At 42.5% G+C, this 18,810-nt stretch overlaps 1 protein-coding gene across 2 annotated transcripts; it reads left to right on the top strand.

Annotated features, from left to right (window-relative positions):
* The first annotated feature begins 447 nt into the window (after positions 1-447).
* LOC115202899 (carbonic anhydrase 7) lies at positions 448-17,310 on the top strand. Of its 2 annotated transcripts, none has more exons than XM_029767062.1 (7): positions 448-796; positions 1,166-1,363; positions 7,050-7,168; positions 11,921-12,016; positions 12,892-12,954; positions 13,094-13,249; positions 15,507-17,310. In XM_029767062.1, the coding sequence occupies exons 1-7, from the start codon at positions 760-762 to the stop codon at positions 15,642-15,644; spliced, it is 807 nt and encodes a 268-aa protein (XP_029622922.1). In that variant the 5' UTR covers positions 448-759; the 3' UTR covers positions 15,645-17,310. The 2 variants fall into 2 exon arrangements, with proteins under 2 accessions (XP_029622922.1, XP_029622921.1); XM_029767061.1 differs by having other exon boundaries at positions 15,462-17,310.
* Positions 17,311-18,810: the final 1,500 nt, after the last annotated feature.

Raw genomic sequence — 18,810 nt, 5'->3', positions numbered from 1 at the left:
TTACAACATTTTTATAATATGTTGCCATCGTTTTTTGGCTGTTTTGGGAAAAACAATTATACTTTGACTTTGTTAATACATTTTGAATGACATATTATAATAAGATGTGATGTGTTCTTTTAGATGCAACTTTTTAAAATATTGGTTAAATAACCATAATTATAAACTGGGTGGTTCAAGCCCTGAATGTTGATTGGCTGACAGCTATGGTATATCAGACCTTATAACACGGGTATGACAAAACATTTATTTTCACTGCTCTAGTTACGTTGGTTACCAGTTTCTAATAGCGATAAGGAACCTCTGGAGTTTGAAGTATATGGCCAATATACCACGGCTAAGGGCTTTAAACTGGAAATGCAAAACAACACTATACCCATTGAAATATGTGCCATGCATTATCATTAAAACATGTGAAACTTGTTACTTCGTTAGTCAAGAGGAAAGTGTATCTTAATTGACTGATGTACAAGGTCTAATGATCATAAATAAGGGGGTCTTTCTGTAGATGTTTTGAAGTACAGTAACAGAAATCAAGCAGGGGAATTGAAAAGAGGGCGTGGCAAGGAAGGATCATTAGGATTGCCATTCGTCGCCACCTGATCATCCTCCCCAACCTGAACTCCCAGACTTTAACACCGCTCACACGCCAGCACTTGATCTTAGTCACGCCATTTATCCCATCGGTTCGTGCAGTCTGGGCTGTGAGGCGGAGTTAGTCAGCATATCGACAAGGTGAATCTAAGCGGAATCCTCGCAATGACAGGGCGTCACTGGGGATACGGAGAGGAGGACGGTAAGTAAACCTACCAACCTGGGAGAGCATCACTATGTAAGCTACTGTAGAACACTCCGCATCTCAGCGCTGACCTTGTTTGGGGGGACGCTCGTGCGCTGCGAGTGACAGGCATTCGGGCAAGAAGACTGCACTTGTCTCTGCAGACTGAATGCATATTTGATGAAATAATTTTCTGATGGCAATAGGCTATAATCACATTCATGTTTTGAGCTATGTCACCTCTGACATTATTATTAAGAAGCGGACAGGTGACAGATTGGCTGATTTAAAAAATAAAATAAAAGTTTTTGTAAAATGGTGAATGACGATCTCCTTGCTTTACATTACATTCTGTCATGTCCAGCTCTGACCATCTTTGTTTCTAAGGTCCAGATGCATGGCACAAAGACTACCCCATCGCCCATGGCAATCGCCAGTCTCCCATAGACATAGTTCCTGAGGACACTGTATACGATGCCAGCCTGCCTCCCATATTCGTCTCCTACGACCACTGCAACTCAATCAACATCTGCAACAACGGCCACTCTGTGACAGTGGAGTTTGATGACACCGATGACAAAACAGGTAACGGCAACAGAGGGGAAGAGATCTCTATAGACCATATAGAATGCAAACAGAAATACAAGCAGGGGTAGAAAAAGTACCCAATTGACTACTTGAGTAAAAGTAAAGATTCCTTTAATAGAAAATGACTCAAGTAGTCTTAAGTATCAAAATATTTGGTTTAAAATATACTTAAGTATCAAAAGTAAATGTAATTGTTAAAATATACTTAAGTATCAAAAGTAAAAGTATGAATAATTTCAAATTCTTATATTAAGCCAAACTACAACACTCAAACATAACTTACAAACGAAGCATGTGTGTTTAGTGAGTCTGTCAGATCAGAGGCTGTAGGGCTGACCAGGGATGTTCTGTTGATAAGTGTGTAAATTGGACCATTTTCCTGTCTTGCTAAGCACTCAAAATGTAACGAGTACTTTTGGGTGTCAAGGAAAATGTATGGAGTAAAAAGTACAATATTTTCCTAAGGAATGTAGTGAAGTAAAAGTAGTCAAAAATATAAATAGTAAAGTACAAACGACATAAGTAGTACTTTAAAGTATTTTTTTACTTAAGTACTTTACACCACAAGCAATATTGAGATATAGTATTGTTTGAGATTCGATCATCAACCCTTCAACTTTGACTGAGTGTGAAAGTCAGCCAGCCCAGGAGGTATTTATCACTGATGTATGTCATTGTATGTCATTGTGATGGGTATGTGGTTGTTTCTGGACACCTACATCACTCATGACTTTGACATTAGACAACACAACCACTGTATTGGTAAGGGGGCACCGTTACGTTATGGGTACTGTGTAGTAGTACTATCGTGCTACAACCACCACCCTTGCATGCACACGTGACACTTATTTAGTGGATGCAATTCTACTTACGCGCAGTATGCAGATCAATCCTTTTATTACAATGTCTAGCTTACACTTTGCGTGGTCTTAGTCATTGTCGTTTATGCTTCAAAAGTTCACTGACACCAGATTCTCCACCTTCGTCCATTCTGAGCAGTGTAGTAGATTGTGGAAGCCTAATGCCCTAAATGACACAGCATCTAGTTTTATTGCCAGGAAACTTCAAAATGTTCAATATTATCCATTGGAAAATATGTTTTGGATTGGCAGACTTCATCACAACCACCGTCAAAATGTGGTTGATGGATAGACCACTTACATTTGTATATCATTAAGGCCCCTCCTACTGGACTGTGTGATTCAGTGAGATGTGTTTTTGTGGATATAGTGAAGCAAGTATTTAACTGTAGGAGTGTATTTCTGCCAGACCAGACATCTGACCACATCAGGTAATCTTCATTAGTTGCGTCATATCTGTTTTTAAACTGACAGTCCAAGTAAACAAAGGCATTGACAAATAAAGTGAGGAGAGCTGCTTTGCTTCTGTGGCATCAAAAGGTCATTGGAACCAAGGGTCTGAATAGAATGACAACCAAATAAGTTGGGGCTTGTATTTTGAAAAGTGGTAACTGAACGCCGACAACGAAAAGGTGTTCTGCCTCAATTATCTCGTACCCTGAAACATCTTCTTGGTACTGATGTGTTGCTGCCATGTTGTTGTCTTGGGTCTCTCTTTATGTAGTGTTCTCTCTTATCCTATATATTTTTATTTTTAATCCCAGCCCCCGTCCCCGTAGGAGGCCTTCTGCCTTTTGGTAGGCAGTCATTGTAAATAAGAATTTGTTCTTAACTGACTTGCTTAGTTAAACAAAGGTTAAATAAAAAATACATAAAATACTGAAGATTCCGGTAACTTCGGTAAACTTCGGTAGCTTTGCAACCCTAATCAAGCGCATCACTGTGCACTTTCGCCACCCTGTGAAGTTCATCGTAACTTATTTCATCAGTAGCCAAATAAAGTGCACGCTTTCCTGCGTTATTGTGGGAGGACCACACAACATATCATCATCACGTGACTCCACGTTTGCTTCGATATGATGGTTATTAGATCAATATTTGCACAAAGACGTTTCCGCCATTTCTCGCATAATACATTTTACCGACAAAAAATGATCACACCGTGTCGAACGGACAAATTGTCTGTTGACATTTATAAAATTGATCCTGTATTTATGTTCCATCAGCCAGGTCGTGACTTTTTTAATGCGTCTAATAAATCACCTGCACGAAACGGTTGGGTGGATAAGAATGGCACCTGGGTAATGTGTGCTTTAGAGCATGTTCATATGTACCTGAGTTAATGATACACTAGGCATGTACACATATGTACAAAAACGTTACACACACGATAAAGAACACAATCACAAAAGGGAAATAGGACAAATGGGCATGCATAGGTGATGAAACTTCCAACCAGCCCCTGATGGTGAAAGGATAGGGAAGTCTATCCATCATAAGACCATGTCATGCAGAATGGAACTTTGTTTGGTTTCTGTGAATTTGTTTTCATAGTGATCTGCACCTTAGCCAAACAGCCACACTTTAAGACTGAAAAAAATCAGCCTTTGCTTGTATTTTCCTTTTGTGGAGGGCCTTTTTAAATGTATTTGTCACATGCTTCTTAAACAACTGGTGTAGACTAACAGCGAAATGCTTACTTACAGGCCTTTCCTAACAATGTAGAGAGAAAAAAAAACTGAAAAGGAATAAGGAAAAAAGACACAATGAGTTTACAATAACTTGGCTATATACACAGGGTACCATGACAACGCAGCTTGGTAGCAACACAACATGGCAACACAACATGGCAACACAACATGGCAGTAGCACAACATGGTAGCGGCACAAAACATGGTACAAACATTATTGGGCACAGACAACAGCACAAAGGGCAAGAATACCATTTTTGTAAATAACAGTAAATATAGGCCAATCTATTGTCTTTTTTTTTTACATGAATATGTTTTAAAAAATGTTTTATTCATATATAGTATTTAAAAATATTTCGGTCTCCATATTGTCCACGAATTTGTAGTAAATAGACGTATGGTTCAAGAGAAAATATACTAATTAATAAATAAAAACATCTAATCAACAATGCCATTATGTTTTATGAACTTGTTGAAGTCCAACAATTTACTTTTTTTTTTAGAACTGCCACCAGTTTGACAAGAATTACATTGACAAGAAATCCACACTGAGATAGCAAAATACATTTGTGAAAAAAATAAATATTTCATGCTGAAACCCTCCTATTAAACACCAATGGTATTTACTATGTTGATGGTTTATATTTAGGATCATGTTTTATTGCTCTGTCATTGTATGTTTTATTTGAAAATCTTAATTATATCACATATACTGCTCAAAAAAATAAAGGGAACACTTAAACAACACATCCTAGATCTGAATGAAAGAAATCATCTTATTAAATACTTTTTTCTTTACATAGTTGAATGTGCTGACAACAAAATCACACAAAAATAATCAATGGAAATCCAATTTATCAACCCATGGAGGTCTGGATTTGGAGTCACACTCAAAATTAAAGTGGAAAACCACACTACAGGCTGATCCAACTTTGATGTAATGTCCTTAAAACAAGTCAAAATGAGGCTCAGTAGTGTGTGTGGCCTCCACGTGCCTGTATGTCCTCCCTACAACGCCTATGCATGCTCCTGATGAGGTGGCGGATGGTCTCCTGAGGGATCTCCTCCCAGACCTGGACTAAAGCATCCGCCAACTCCTGGACAGTCTGTGGTGCAATGTGGCGTTGGTGGATGGGGCGAGACATGATGTCCCAGATGTGCTCAATTGGATTCAGGTGTGGGGAATGGGCGGGCCAGTCACGTCTGTCACGTCCTCAGTGTGAACCTGCTTTCATCTGTGAAGAGCACAGGGCGCCATTGGCGAATTTGCCAATCTTGGTGTTCTCTGGCAAATGCCAAACGTCCTGCACGGTGTTGGGCTGTAAGCACAACCCCCACCTGTGGACGTCGGGCCCTCATACCACCCTCATGGAGTCTGTTTCTGACCGTTTGAGCAGACGCATGCACATTTGTGGCCTGCTGGAGGTAATTTTGCAGGGCTCTGGCAGTGCTTCTCCTGCTCCTCCTTGCACAAAGGCGGAGGTAGCGGTCCTGCTGCTGGGTTGTTGCCCTCCTACGGCCTCCTCCACGTCTCCTGATGTACTGGCCTGTCTCCTGGTAGCGCCTCCATGCTCTGGACACTACGCTGACAGACACAGCAAACCTTCTTGCCACAGCTCGCATTGATGTGCCATCCTGGATGAGCTGCACTACCTGAGCCACTTGTGTGGGTTGTAGACTCCATCTCATGCTACCACTAGAGTGAAAGCACCGCCAGCATTCAAAAGTGACCAAAACATCAGCCAGGAAGCATAGGAACTGAGAAGTGGTCTGTGGTCCCCACCTGCAGAACCACTCCTTTATTGGGGGTGTCTTGCTAATTGCCTATAATTTCCACCTGTTGTCTATTCCATTTGCACAACAGCATGTGACATTTATTGTCAATCAGTGTTGCTTCCTAAGTGGACAGTTTGATTTCACAGAAGTGTGATTGACTTGGAGTTACTTTGTGTTGTTTAAGTGTTCCCTTTTATTTTTTTGAGCAGTGTATATGAAAAGGCCACACAGAGGGCCAGAGATAATTAGACACTTCAAAAAATCAAAAGTACCTAAAATAGCCACTAGATGTCTTGTGATAGATTACATCAAATCCTTGCAAGATACACATTCTGGTAGTTTACTGGTACTATTACTTGCCTTTGCAACACTAAGCTTGATGCTCCTTTCCAATAAATATCGAGGGTCTTATTCTGGTGACATGATGATCGACGTTTGGCTGCACTTGCCAGCGCTGTGTCTGCGAGATGTTGGCTAGAGTACACGTGCCAAGACCAGAGTGGGTACATTTGCTATATAACAGTTTTTGTGACAAAACCATCAGTAGAGTTGAAAATGCGATGGAAGCCCATTTTAACTTGTTTTTATTTTATTAGGTACATGGGAATGTAACTATAAAAGTTGTTTTAATGTGCACCATGTCATCACGCACACAATACGTCTGTTTGATGGAAACCCATCTCTGGTGGGAAAATGATTTCAGAATATTAGCATAAATATCTGTCACCAATTAGATGGAAGGAAACCTAGTTTGTGACATTCCGATCTCTGGCATTCTCTTCATCTGCCATCACAAAGATCTCGCTGTGTGTGTATATGGGTACACTGTGTGCACCTGTGTGTGCTTTGCATGGCTTGGCTCCAGTGGTATCAGACAGAATTTGTCACTTACTGCCCTGTCCTACACTGTCTCTAACAGAGCCCAGCCCAGACAATGTCTATCCTGGGGCCTTTATCCCCAGCACCATCCCAATTAGATCAGTTAGTTACAGGACATATCCTAGGCATATCAGGACGCATGCTCAAAATACACTCTCATTTGTTTTATGTCAGGGAAAGTAAGGCATCATGAGGACATAGTTGTTGTAATACATTACCTGTTTAGCCAAATTAGGAGGAGTAGTAAACAGTGTGGGGTTTCGGGGCAAGGTGCCTTATGTGTCTGTCAGAGTGTCATTGATCTGTATCAGCTTAGCGAGAGTGATTTAATGAGCAGTGGCAGGTGTAGCCAGGTTGAGTCGCTCTTCCAGGCCTGGTATGTGGTGGTTCCTGCCTGCCTGTCTAGTGTGTTGTGCCAGGCATAGGAGCATAGAGGTATGGCAGTGGCTGAATGACTCTCGTCCTCTGCCCTGACAGTAATCAGGGCAGGCCCCCTTGACAACGCCTACCGGCTGAAGCAGTTCCACTTCCACTGGGGCGGGAAGGGCAGCCAAGGCTCAGAGCACACCGTCGGAGGGAAGACCTACGCTTCAGAGGTGAGCGTTTCCCCCTCCTAATCACCCAGACGGAGCCTAGGTAACCACATCTTCCCCGACATGCAGTGCATTCGGAAAGTATTCAGACCCCTTGATGTTTTCCAAGTTTTGTTACGTTGCAGCTGTATTCTAAAATAGATTTAATTGTTATTTTTTTACCCTCATCAATCTACACAATTTCCCATAGCAAAAACAGATCTTGACATTAAAAAAAGGAAATATCACATTTATGTAAGTATTCAGACTCTTTACTCAGTACTTTGTTGAAGCACCTTTGGCAGCAATTACAGCCTCTACTCTTCTTGGGTATGTCGTTACAAGCTTGGCACACCTGTATTTGCTGAGTTTCTCCCATTCTTCTTTGTAGATCCTCTCAATCGCTGTCAGGTTGGATGAGGAGCGTTGCTGCACACCTATTTTCAGGTCTCCCCAGAGATGTTTGATCGGGTTCAAGTCCGGGCTCTGGTTGGGCTAGTCAAGGACGTTCAAAGACTTGTCCTGAAGCCTCTCCTGCGTTGTCTTGGCTGTGTGTTTAGGGTCGTGGTCCTGTTGGAAGGTGAACCTTCGCCCCAGTCTGAGGTCCTGAACGCTCTGTAGCAGGTTTTCATCAAGGATCCTTTTTTACTTTGCCCCGTTCATCTTTCCCTCGATCCTGACTAGTCTCCCAGTCCCTGCTGCTGAAAAACATCCCCACAGCATGATGCTGCCACCACCACGCTTCACCGAAGGGATTGGTGCCAGGTTTCCTCCAGACGTGACGCTTGGCATGGTGTGAGAGTCCTTCAGGTGCCTTTTGGCAAACTCCAAGCGGGCTGTCATGTGCCTTTTACTGAGGAGTGGCTTCCATCTGGCTGCAGAGATGGTTGTCCTTCTGGAAGGTTCTTCCATCTCCACAGAGGAACTCTGGAGCTCTGTTAGAGTAACCATCAAGTTCTTTGTCACCTCCCTGACCATGGCCCTTCTCCCCCGATTGCTCAGTTAGGCCAGGTGGCCAGCTCTAGGAAAAGTCTTGGTGGTTCCAAAATTCTTCCATTTCAGAATGGTGGAGGCCACTGTTCTTGGGGACCTTCAATGCTGCAGACATGTTTTGGTACCCTTCCCCAGATGTGTGCCTAGACACAATCCTGTCTCGGAGCTCTACGGACAATTCCTTCAACCTCATGGTTTGGTTTTTGCTCTGATATACACTGTCAACTGTGGGACCTTATATAGACAGGTGTGTGCCTTTCCAAGTCATGTCCAATCAATTGAATTTACTACAGGTGGACTCGAATCAAGTTGTAGAAACATCTCAAGGATGATCAATGGAAACAGGATGCACCTGAGCTCAATTTCAAGTCTCCTAGCAAAGGGTCTGAATACTTACAGTACCAGTCAAAAGTTTGGACACACCTACTCATTCAAGGGGTTTTCTTTATTTTTACTATTTTCTACATTGTAGAATAATAGTGAAGACAAAAACTATGAAATAACACATATGGAATTATGTAGTAACCAAAAAAGTGTTAAAGAAATCAAAATATATTTTTGATTCTTCAAAGTAGCCACCCTTTGCCTTGATGACAGCTTTGCACACTCTTGGCATTCTCTCAACCAGCTTCATGAGGTAGTCACCTGGAATGCATTTCAACTAACAGGTGTGTCTTAAGTTAATTTGTGCAATTTCTTTCCTTAATGCGTTCGAGCCAATCAGTTGTGTTGTGACAAGGGATGGGTGGTATACAGAAGATAGCCATATTTGGTAAAAGACCAAGTCCATATTATGGCAAGAACAGCTCAAATAAGCAAAGAGAAACGACATCCATTTTTACTTTAAGACATGAAGGTCAGTCAAACCGAAAAATTTCAAGAACTTTGAAAGTTTATTCAAGTGCAGTCGCAAAAAAACATCAAGCTCTGATGAAACTGGCTCTCATGAGGACCGCCACAGGAAAGGAAGACCCAAAGTTACCTCCGCTGCAGAGGATAAGTTCATTAGTGTTACCAACCTCAGAAATTGAAGCCCAAATAAATGCTTCACAGAGTTCAAGTAACACACATCTCAACATCAACTGTTCAGAGGAGACTGCGTGAATCAGGCCTTCATGGTCGCATTACTGCAAACAACCCACCACTAAAGGACACAAATAAGAAAATACTTGCTTGGGCCAAGAAACACGAGCAATAGACATTAGACCGGTGGAAATCTGTCCTTTGGTCTGATGAGTCCAAATTTGAGATTTTTGGTTCCAACGACTGTGTCTTTGTGAGATGCAGAGTAGGTGAGCGGATTATCTCTGCATTTGTGGTTCCCATCGTGAAGCATGGAGGTGTGGAAGTGCTTTGCTGGTGACACTGTCAGTGATTTATTTAGAATTCAAGGCACACTTAGCCAGCATGGCTAACAGCATTCTGCAGCGATACGCCATCCCATCTGGTTTGCGCTTAGTCCCACTATCATTTGTTTTTCAACAGGACAATGACCCAACACACCTCCAGGCTGTGTAAAGGCTATTTGACCAAGAAGGAGAATGATGGAGTGCTGCAGCAGATGACCTGGCCTTCACAATTACCGACCTCAACCCACTTGAGATGGTTTGGGATGAGTTGGACCGCAGAGTGAAGGAAAAGCAGCCAACAAGTGCTCAGCATATGTGGGAACTCCTTCAAGACTGTTGGAAAAGCATTCCAGGTGAAGATAGTTGAGAGAATGCAAGCTGTCATCAAGGCAAAGGGTGGCAACTTTGAAGAATCTCAAATATAAAATAGATTTTGATTTGTTTAACATGTTTGGTTACTACATTAGTCCATGTGTTATTTCATAGTTTTGATGTCTTCACTATTCTTTTACAATGTGGAAAATAGTAAAAATAAAGAAACCCTTGAATGAGTAGGTGTCAAAGCTTTTGACTGGTACTGAATGTAAATAAGGTAAACTCAGCAAAAAAGAAACATCCCTTTTTCAGGACCCTGTCTTTCAAAGATAATTAATAAAAATCCAAACAACTACACAGATCTTCATTGTAAAGGGTTTTAACACGGTTTCCCATGCTTGTTCATTGAACCATAAACAATTCATGAACATGCACCTGTGGAACGGTTGTTAAGACACTAACAGCTTACAGACGGTAGGCAATTAAGGTCACAGTTATGAAAACTTAGAACAATAAAGAGGCATTTGTACTGACTCTGAAAAACACCAAAAGAGAGATGCCCAGGGTCCCTGCTCATCTGCGTCAACGTGCCTTAGGCAAGCTGCAAGGAGGCATGAGGACTGCAGATGTGGTCAGGGCAATAAATTGCAATGTCCGTACTGTGAGACGCCTAAGACAGTGATACAGGGAGACAGGATGGACAGCTGATCGTCCTCGCAGTGGCAGACCACGTGTAACAACACCTGCACAGGATCGTTACATCCGAACACAGGTACAGGATGGCAACAACAACTGCCCGAGTTACACTAGGAATGCACAATCCCTCCATCAGTGCTCAGACTGTCCGCAATATGCTGAGAGAGGCTGGACTGAGGGCCTGTAGGCCTGTTGTAAGGCAGGTCCTCACCAGACATCACCGGCAACAACGTCGCCTTTGGGCACAAACCCACCGTCGCTGGACCAGACAGGACTGGCAAAAGGTGCTCTTCACTGACGAGTCACGGTTTTGTCTCACCAGGGGTGATGGTTGGATTCGCGTTCATCGTCGAAGGAATGAGCGTTACACAGAGGCTTGTACTCTGGAGCGAGATCAATTTGGAGGTGGAGGGTCCATCATGGTCTGGGGCGGTGTGTCATAGCATCATCGTACTGAGCTTGTTGTTATTGCAAGCAATCTCAACGCTGTGCTTTACAGGGAAGACATCCTCCTCCCTCATATGGTACCCTTCCTGGAGGCTCATCCTGACATGACCCTCCAGCATGACAATGCCACCAGCCATACTGCTCGTTCTGTGCGCGATTTCCTGCAAGACAGGAATGTCAGTGTTCTGCCATGGCCAGTGAAGAGCCCGGATCTCAATCCCATTGAGCACGTCTGGTACCTGTTGGATCGGAGGGTGAGGGCTAGGGCCATTCCCCTCCAGAAATGTCCGGGAACTTTCAGGTGCCTTGATGGAAGAGTGGGCTAACATCTCACAGCAAGAACTGGCAAATCTGGTGCAGTCCATGAGGAGGAGATGCACTGCAGTACTTAATGCAGCTGGTGGCCACACCAGATACTGACTGTTACTTTTGATTTTGACCCCCCCCCCCCCCCTTTGTTCAGGGACACATTATTCCATTTCTGTTAGTCACATGTCTGTGGAACTTGTTCAGTTTATGTCTCAGTTCTTGAGTCCTGTTATGTTCATACAAATATTTACACATGTTAAGTTTGCTGAAAATAAGTGCAGTTGACAGTGAGAGGACGTTTATTTTTTTGCTGAGTTTATTTATGTTTTTGATTTTTAATACATTTGCAAAAAATTGCTTTGTAGTTATGGGGTATTGTGTGTAGATTGATGAGGGGGGAACAAATAATTGAATCGATTTTTAGAATAGGGCTGTAACGTAACAAAATGTGGAAAAAGTCAAGGGGTCTGAATAATTTCCAACTGCACTGTACATCTGCATCTATATTTGCCAAGAAGTAGTTTTTCCTTCTTTGGTTCGGTTGACCTCTGTACTAAGCAACTGGTTTGTTTAGTACCTGAGACGAAGCTGTGTTTCCCTGAATGTGGGTGCTTGGCTCAGGCTTGTCCCTAACCCTGCTGCCCCTCCTCCCCGTTTCCTCCTGCAGCTTCATCTGGTGCACTGGAACGCAGACAAGTACAAGACGTTTGGGGAGGCAGCGGCAGCCCCCGATGGTCTGGCTGTCCTTGGCATCTTTTTAGAGGTGAGAGGATCTCTCCCGGGGTACCCCTCTTACTACCTCCCCCCGCATCAGCCCTCAGCTGTTTATCTGTCCGCCAGTAAATTGCTTTGGAATTTAATCTCTTTCTGCTTCACCAGGGCTGTTTAACAGGGATTAGAATGAAGCTCAGCAATCACTGAAGGAACAATGTAAAAACATGTTATGATTTTATGTCTGAACAGAGAGGACGAAAACATTTTACCCGTGTTTGTGTTGAAAATTCTTCAGTCATACCAGTACCATGTGGAAAATATGTAACACACTTTTATAGACAATGTATTTACATAATACATAGTATAAAATGTATGTCTTTATGAAATATCTTATTGGTAACACATTGACATATACACCGACCGTACAAAACATTTGGAACACCTTTTCTTTCCATGACAGACTGACCAGGTGAATCCAGGTGAAAGATATTGTCACTTGTTAAATCCACTTCAATCAGTGTAGATGAAGCGGAGGAGACAGGCTAAAGAGATTTTTAAGCCTTGAGAGAATTGAGACGTGAATTGTGTATGTGTGCGATTGACGGTGAAAGTGCGAGACAAAATATTTAAGTGTCTTTGAATGGGGTATGGCAGTGGGTGCCAGGAAGCAAAAGGGGGTGCAACTCAATATTAGGAAGGTGTTCCTAATGTTTTGTCCACCTCAGAGTACGCATACAGTACATGATGGTAAAAAAAAAACATGTCAGTATATAATTGTGTGTGTGTGTGTGTGTGTGTGTGTGTAATCTACTGTAATATATTTAGAATGTTTATGGAAAGCATCATATTTTCTCAGATATGACAATCTGTTTTGGCGAATGTTTGAATGTTGAGCTAAAAAAGGGAAGGTGTTTTTGTTTACAGATCGGAGATGAACACAGAGGTTTACACAAGATAACAGATGCTTTATACATGGTGAAGTTTAAGGTAAGTCTGACATAATGCAAAAGAATGATTCACCTAACGAGTGACTCGGATGATTCAACAGGGCGTTTGATAAAAGACTAATCTTAAGTGTGGCACAATCCATTTTTCTCATGCTGTTCTTTGTTCTATTTGCACCCAGGGAAGCGTTGCAGATTTCAAAGGTTTCAATCCCAAGTGCCTCCTACCTAACAGCCTACACTTCTGGACCTACCCGGGTTCACTGACCACGCCCCCTCTTCACGAGAGTGTCACCTGGATTGTTCTGAAGGAGCCAATCATAGTTTCAGAGAAACAGGTGGGAGCACTCGCCATCTGATAGGGGTGAATCAGTACTACCAATATGGAGATATCTCTGCTTATGGAAATGTGGGGTCTCCGCTTAGGGAAACCACAGTGAACCACTGCTTTTGTCGTGATGTAAATGATGAACCATTTGAATGACAGGCGTCTGCCCTGACGGTGGGTGCTCTGCCCTTCCTCTGCCCTTCCTCCAAAAGTTCAAGAAAGAAAAAGGCACTGAGGTTTTTACACTTATTTATGTGGGAGTGTCTGAAGTAATTCTTCTGAAACACTGAAATTGATAAGTAAAAGTATGTCGAGGTTCACTTTGATGGCTCACTTGCAACACTATGGCTGCGTTGTGACAGCCCAGTTGTGATATTTTTTTTCCACTAATTGGTCTTTTGACCAATCACATCAGATATTTTCAGATCAGCTCTGAAAAAGATCTGATAGCTCAAAATATCAATTAGTGATAAGAAAATATCAGAATTGGTCTGCCTGTGTAAACAAACCCTATCTGTTTTACAATTGACCAATTCATTTCTCTCCTCTTCATGGTTAATGATTTGAAACATCAATGTGAAGGCTTTATGACCACCAGTGACTGAGCTGGGGTTGTCCTTGAGCCGTCTTTGATATTACTGCGGCTGGGCTTTCTCCAGACAGAGGGCTTTGATTGGAGGATGCCAGGGCAGTTGGCTCAGCCGTGGCTTTGAGTGGATTACTGCATGTGTGGTTTGGATGCCATGCAGTCCCTCTGTGTGAGGGGACTCAAAGGAGGGCTGCAGCAGTGGCCTGCTGTAATCCTAGTGGGAACCCTAGATTTGAAAGAACTCTCTGTGGATCCAGGTGTCACAAGTCACAGCTTAAGCTCCATTCAAACAGTGGGCATTACCCCGGAGCTTCGTGACAGTCACGCACACACACGAGATTCTTTACTATGTAGCTGTGCAGTGCATATTCTCTGAATTACTGTAGGCTAGATTCTCCCTTTGCAGGTGCTCATATAGCTTGAAATAAGATTGAGTCTATCATCTACTCGAATGGCGTAATTGGCTAATAGACCATTTCATTCATTTAAAATATTTACAATACACTTAGTAGTTCTAATTCATTCAAACCACAGGTTTCTGTAGCTAAATGGCTAATTGAAGACCCATTTATTAACCCAGAGAGATGAACTTGTTGTCTTTTTCCCCGAGTTGTTTTATTAACATTAATCATGAAGGAAGTAGGGCAATAAGTGAATACTGTTAGGGATCTTGTGTTATGGATATGGAGCAGTAGACTGTTTGTTTGATGAAGTCGGGGTGCATGCTCAGCTCTGCTCAATTATACAGTGGTGGAAAAAGTACCCAACCGTCATACTTGAGTAAAAGTAAAGATACCTTAATAGAAAATGACTCAAGTAAAAGTCACCCAGTAAAATACTACTTGGTTTTAAATATACTTAAGTATCAAAAGTAAATGTAATTGCTAAAATATACTTAAGTATCAAAAGTATAAATCATTTCAAATTCCTTATTAAGCAAACCAGGTGGCATCGTTTTTTAAATATACGGAAAGCCAGGGGCACACTCCAACATTGACATCATTTGCAAGCGAAGCATGCATGTTTAGTGAGTCCGCCAGATCAGAGGCAGTATGGATGACCAGGGATCTTCTCTTGATAAGTGTGTGCATTTGTGCTTTTGGGTGTCAAGGAAAATGTAAAAAATACATTTATTTATTTTATGAATTTAGTGAAGTAAAAGTGTAAAAAATATAAATACTAAAGTACAGATACCCCCCCAAAAAAACAACTTAAGTAAAAATACTTTAAAGTACTACTTAATACTTTACGCCACTGCCATTATAACAGGCTGTTTACCAGGGAGGTGACTGCATGCCTTCCAGGTCCCCTCCTGGGCTGGCCCTGTTTTGTGTTCTCGGCTTTTTTGTAATGGCACTGGGAAGCGTAATTAAAGTCAGCTTTGCCCCACCGGCATGCGGTCTGCATACCTCTGTTCCTCGCCTGGCTGACTGGGCTGGGCCTGGGAGCACGGGCCTGCTCCCTCGCCCTTAGTGTAGGACTCCGGGGCACAATCCTTTGATCCCTGGGAGCTGATTAACATGATGGATGGAAACATTTTGGCCTTTTTTTAATTGTGAAATTCTTTGGGGATACTCAGCAGGGAAAAGCCCTTCTTACGTAAGAGGCTATTATGATGTTTTCCCTCCTTCAGACACTGCAGCCAGGGGCTCTAAGGTCTCCAAACATCTCTCCACAGATGGGAATGTTCAGGATGCTGCTCTTCAGCGGAGAGGAGGAAGAGAGCAGGAAACGCATGGAGAACAACTTCCGACCCACTCAACCCCTGAAAGGCAGGAAGGTGCTAGCATCCTTTGACAAACGTGACTGCAAATAACCTCCAGGTGGCATAGACTACATGTGGTCTATTATATGCCAGAGTGAATGTTGGAATAGCGTTTATTCCCAACTTTGAATATCCTGGTCGGAGTTTTACTACCGCTGATGAACATAGGACAAGGGGTATGAAACGTCACGTCTCCCTCTACTGGTCAATTGCTTTCAACCGCACTTGAATTGAATGTCAGAAGCAGATATCAACGTTTGAATCAGTCTTTATGACTACTATGCGCCCTCTGCACAGCTCTAGATTTTTACACATAGTAGTGATCTGTAACATTTTTATGAAGTGAAAGGTATTGTTCACATAGCCATCCAGACATTTCCTTGACAGAACAGCGTAATGTATGTAACTCTGTAGCGAATAATTGATCTGATTGACTTTTGTTTGAAGATGTACAACGTGACCTCAAATGGGTGTAGTGAAAAGCGTTTAACAGTCCCCCTCCACACACACACACACACACACACACACACACACACACACACACACACACACACACACACACACACACACACACACACACACACACACACACACACACACACACACACACACACACACACATTTTCTGTCCACCCAGTGGATTTTTGTTGTTGAGGCTGCTAGTGTTTCTATGCGAGGTGCTATATCTTCTTCCCAAGGGTTTAGCCACACCATTGGAAGATGATGCCAGTGCTCTGTAACATGTTGTCTGAATCCTGGTGGAAACCTATGTAGATCCATGTTTAGCTTGGCTATTGCAACTGGATCCACCTCGTCCTAGTTGCCGTAGATCCTTTAACCCAACACTCACAACTGTGGGTGGAATTGGAGTAGCGAGCGGCTGCCAAATCTCAATCGCTCAACTTTAAATGAAGAGTTTACGCCGTACTTTCCCCGTGCCCTGACAGCCCAGTGATTGAGGGAATGGGACTAGGGCACTCTCTCAGTTGTACATCAGCTTGAAAGATGCCAAGTATACGCTGAATAGAGTATTGAGCTCATGTTGGGTTAAAACAGTTCCTACTTTCGAGAAATGAAGGGGAGGGCGTACACATACAGTAAATTCTGTATGTCAATGAGACACTTCTGTAATGGGTTTATGTCCATGTCTTTGTGCTGCTCATTTCTCCTGCGCCACAGAACAGCCTCCTCCCTACAGTCTGTTCCTACACTACTGCACGATATGTTGTTCCAAGCAGGGTGATGCTCCAATTCTTTTACGATATTGGAAGGTCTCAGTAAGTGAGGGCCATAATAATTAATCGAGCCCCAGGGTAGCGGAAGTTGTAAGAGAAATTGCTCCTCGGTCCACTATGTAATTCCTAATGGAGGTCTTGGTGTGTTTGAGTTATGGTAGTTTTACGTAATGCTGTTCAATAGATAGAGGTGGATTTTACCCATATGGACAAACTGGTAGGGGGACACGCTCTGCCTAGCACTTGAGTTATCTATTTCAAACAATTGATATTATACAATATGAGAAGCGTTATTTATAAAATATTTACTATGTGAATCATTTTGCATGAAATCGTAACTATTTAATTGACTTATTGTTTGTTTTGTAAATTGTGGCTCTTAAAAATATGAGATTGATTCAGTACCGTTGTTGTTTCAGAAACAAAAGATGTGATGAAAGAATGTAGGAAACTTTTTGTTGCCATTAAAAGGCTTGTGTGTGTGTGTGGAGTATACAGATGACCTTAAATATTATCTATTGTTTATGACTAGTTCAAGTGTGGGTCCCAGAATTAGTTGTCACTGCTGCCACCATGTGGTCTAACACTGAGCTGAGAAGTAAGTTCCCAATGAGCTCCAAGCAAGTACAAAATGCATTACAGTGGATAACTTTTAAACACCAACATGTATGGTTTTTGATGTCCGTTCATGACTCAGCAGGAAACATTTCAGTCAGTCCACTGAAATCAGTAAACACAACAGTATACATGATCACTGATTTTTCTTGACAGCCATTGATTTATGAGGAATTTCAGTATGGAATGAACCTTGAACCTGGTACAAATGTTATGTGAACGTGTTCAAAGATAAAGCTTCTCAAGACTCAATGTTTAAACTCGGTCTCACTAATCAGAAGCTGTTGCGGATACGTAAATGTAATCAGTGCGCTGCTCAGCCCAGGGGTGAGAGAACAGAGATACCGGTCAGTGCTTGTTCACTGATATACCAAATCACTTTATTAATCACATGTGCTGAATACAACAGTGGCTAAAATGCATTTAATAAATAAAGATCTTTAGGGTTACGGTATATTTTGGAGTGTTATACATTTTCATAAACAATGTGGAATGGCAGTATCAAATGTATGTGAACCTTACAGGGGAAATGCTTACTTACAAGCCCTTAACCAACAGTGCAGTTCAAGAAATAATTAAGAAAATATTTACCAAATAAACTAAAGTAACAATAACGAGGCTATATACAGGGGGTACCGGTAATGTGCGGGGGTACAGGTTAGTCGAGGTAATTTGTACCTGTAGCTAGGAGTAAAGTGACTATGCATAGATAATAAACAGCGAGTAGCAGCAGTGTAAAACAAATATAGGGGGGGTGTCAATGTAAATAGTCCGGGTGGCCATTTGATTAATTGTTCAGCAGTCTTATGGCTTGGGGGTAGAAGCTGTTAAGGAGTCTTTTGGTCCTTGTCTTGGCGCTCCAGTACTGCTTGCCGTGCGGTAGCAGAGAGAACTGTCTATGACTTGGGTGACTGGAGTCTTTGACAATTTTTGGGGCTTTCCTCTGACCCTGCCTAGTATATAGGTCCTGGATGGCAGGAAGCTTGGCTCCATGCACTGAGCCGTAAGCACCACCCTCTGTAGCGCCTTATGGTCAGATGCTGAGCAGTTGCCATACCAGGCGGTGATGCACAGCACACAGTTGTGATTTCTTGCGTAGCTCCAGGCTGGTAGAGCCGTCTGGCCAAGAGCTTGCTCCTGAGTGATTGTGCTGTGTGAGGGATATTCAAAACACTCAGGCCCTCCATTTAGTAATCACCCCAAGGCTCATTTCATCTCTCCCAGACACCTGCTAATGAACGTACTGAGAGGGCTCTTACTGTTTGCCTTGAGCCAGGCTGTCACTCTGCCACCTTCATTTCCATAACCAGCGTTGCACAACAACCATGGACCACTACTTCAGATGCACTAGGCTCAAGGCAGGATGG

This window comes from Salmo trutta, chromosome 12 (genome assembly GCF_901001165.1).
Source record: "Salmo trutta chromosome 12, fSalTru1.1, whole genome shotgun sequence".
Classification (NCBI taxonomy): Eukaryota; Metazoa; Chordata; class Actinopteri; order Salmoniformes; family Salmonidae; genus Salmo; species Salmo trutta.
The sequence above is the reverse complement of the archived record's forward strand: the minus strand, read 5'-3'. Positions and strand labels throughout refer to the sequence as shown.

Excerpts from the sequence above, each read along its gene's own strand:
- LOC115202899 (XM_029767061.1), top strand. The coding sequence starts at position 760 with ATGACAGGGCGTCACTGGGGATACGGAGAGGAGGACG. Across the intron at positions 1,364-7,049 it reads TGACACCGATGACAAAACAG|TAATCAGGGCAGGCCCCCTT; the intron begins GTAACGGCAACA and ends CTGCCCTGACAG. Across the intron at positions 7,169-11,920 it reads GGAAGACCTACGCTTCAGAG|CTTCATCTGGTGCACTGGAA; the intron begins GTGAGCGTTTCC and ends TTCCTCCTGCAG.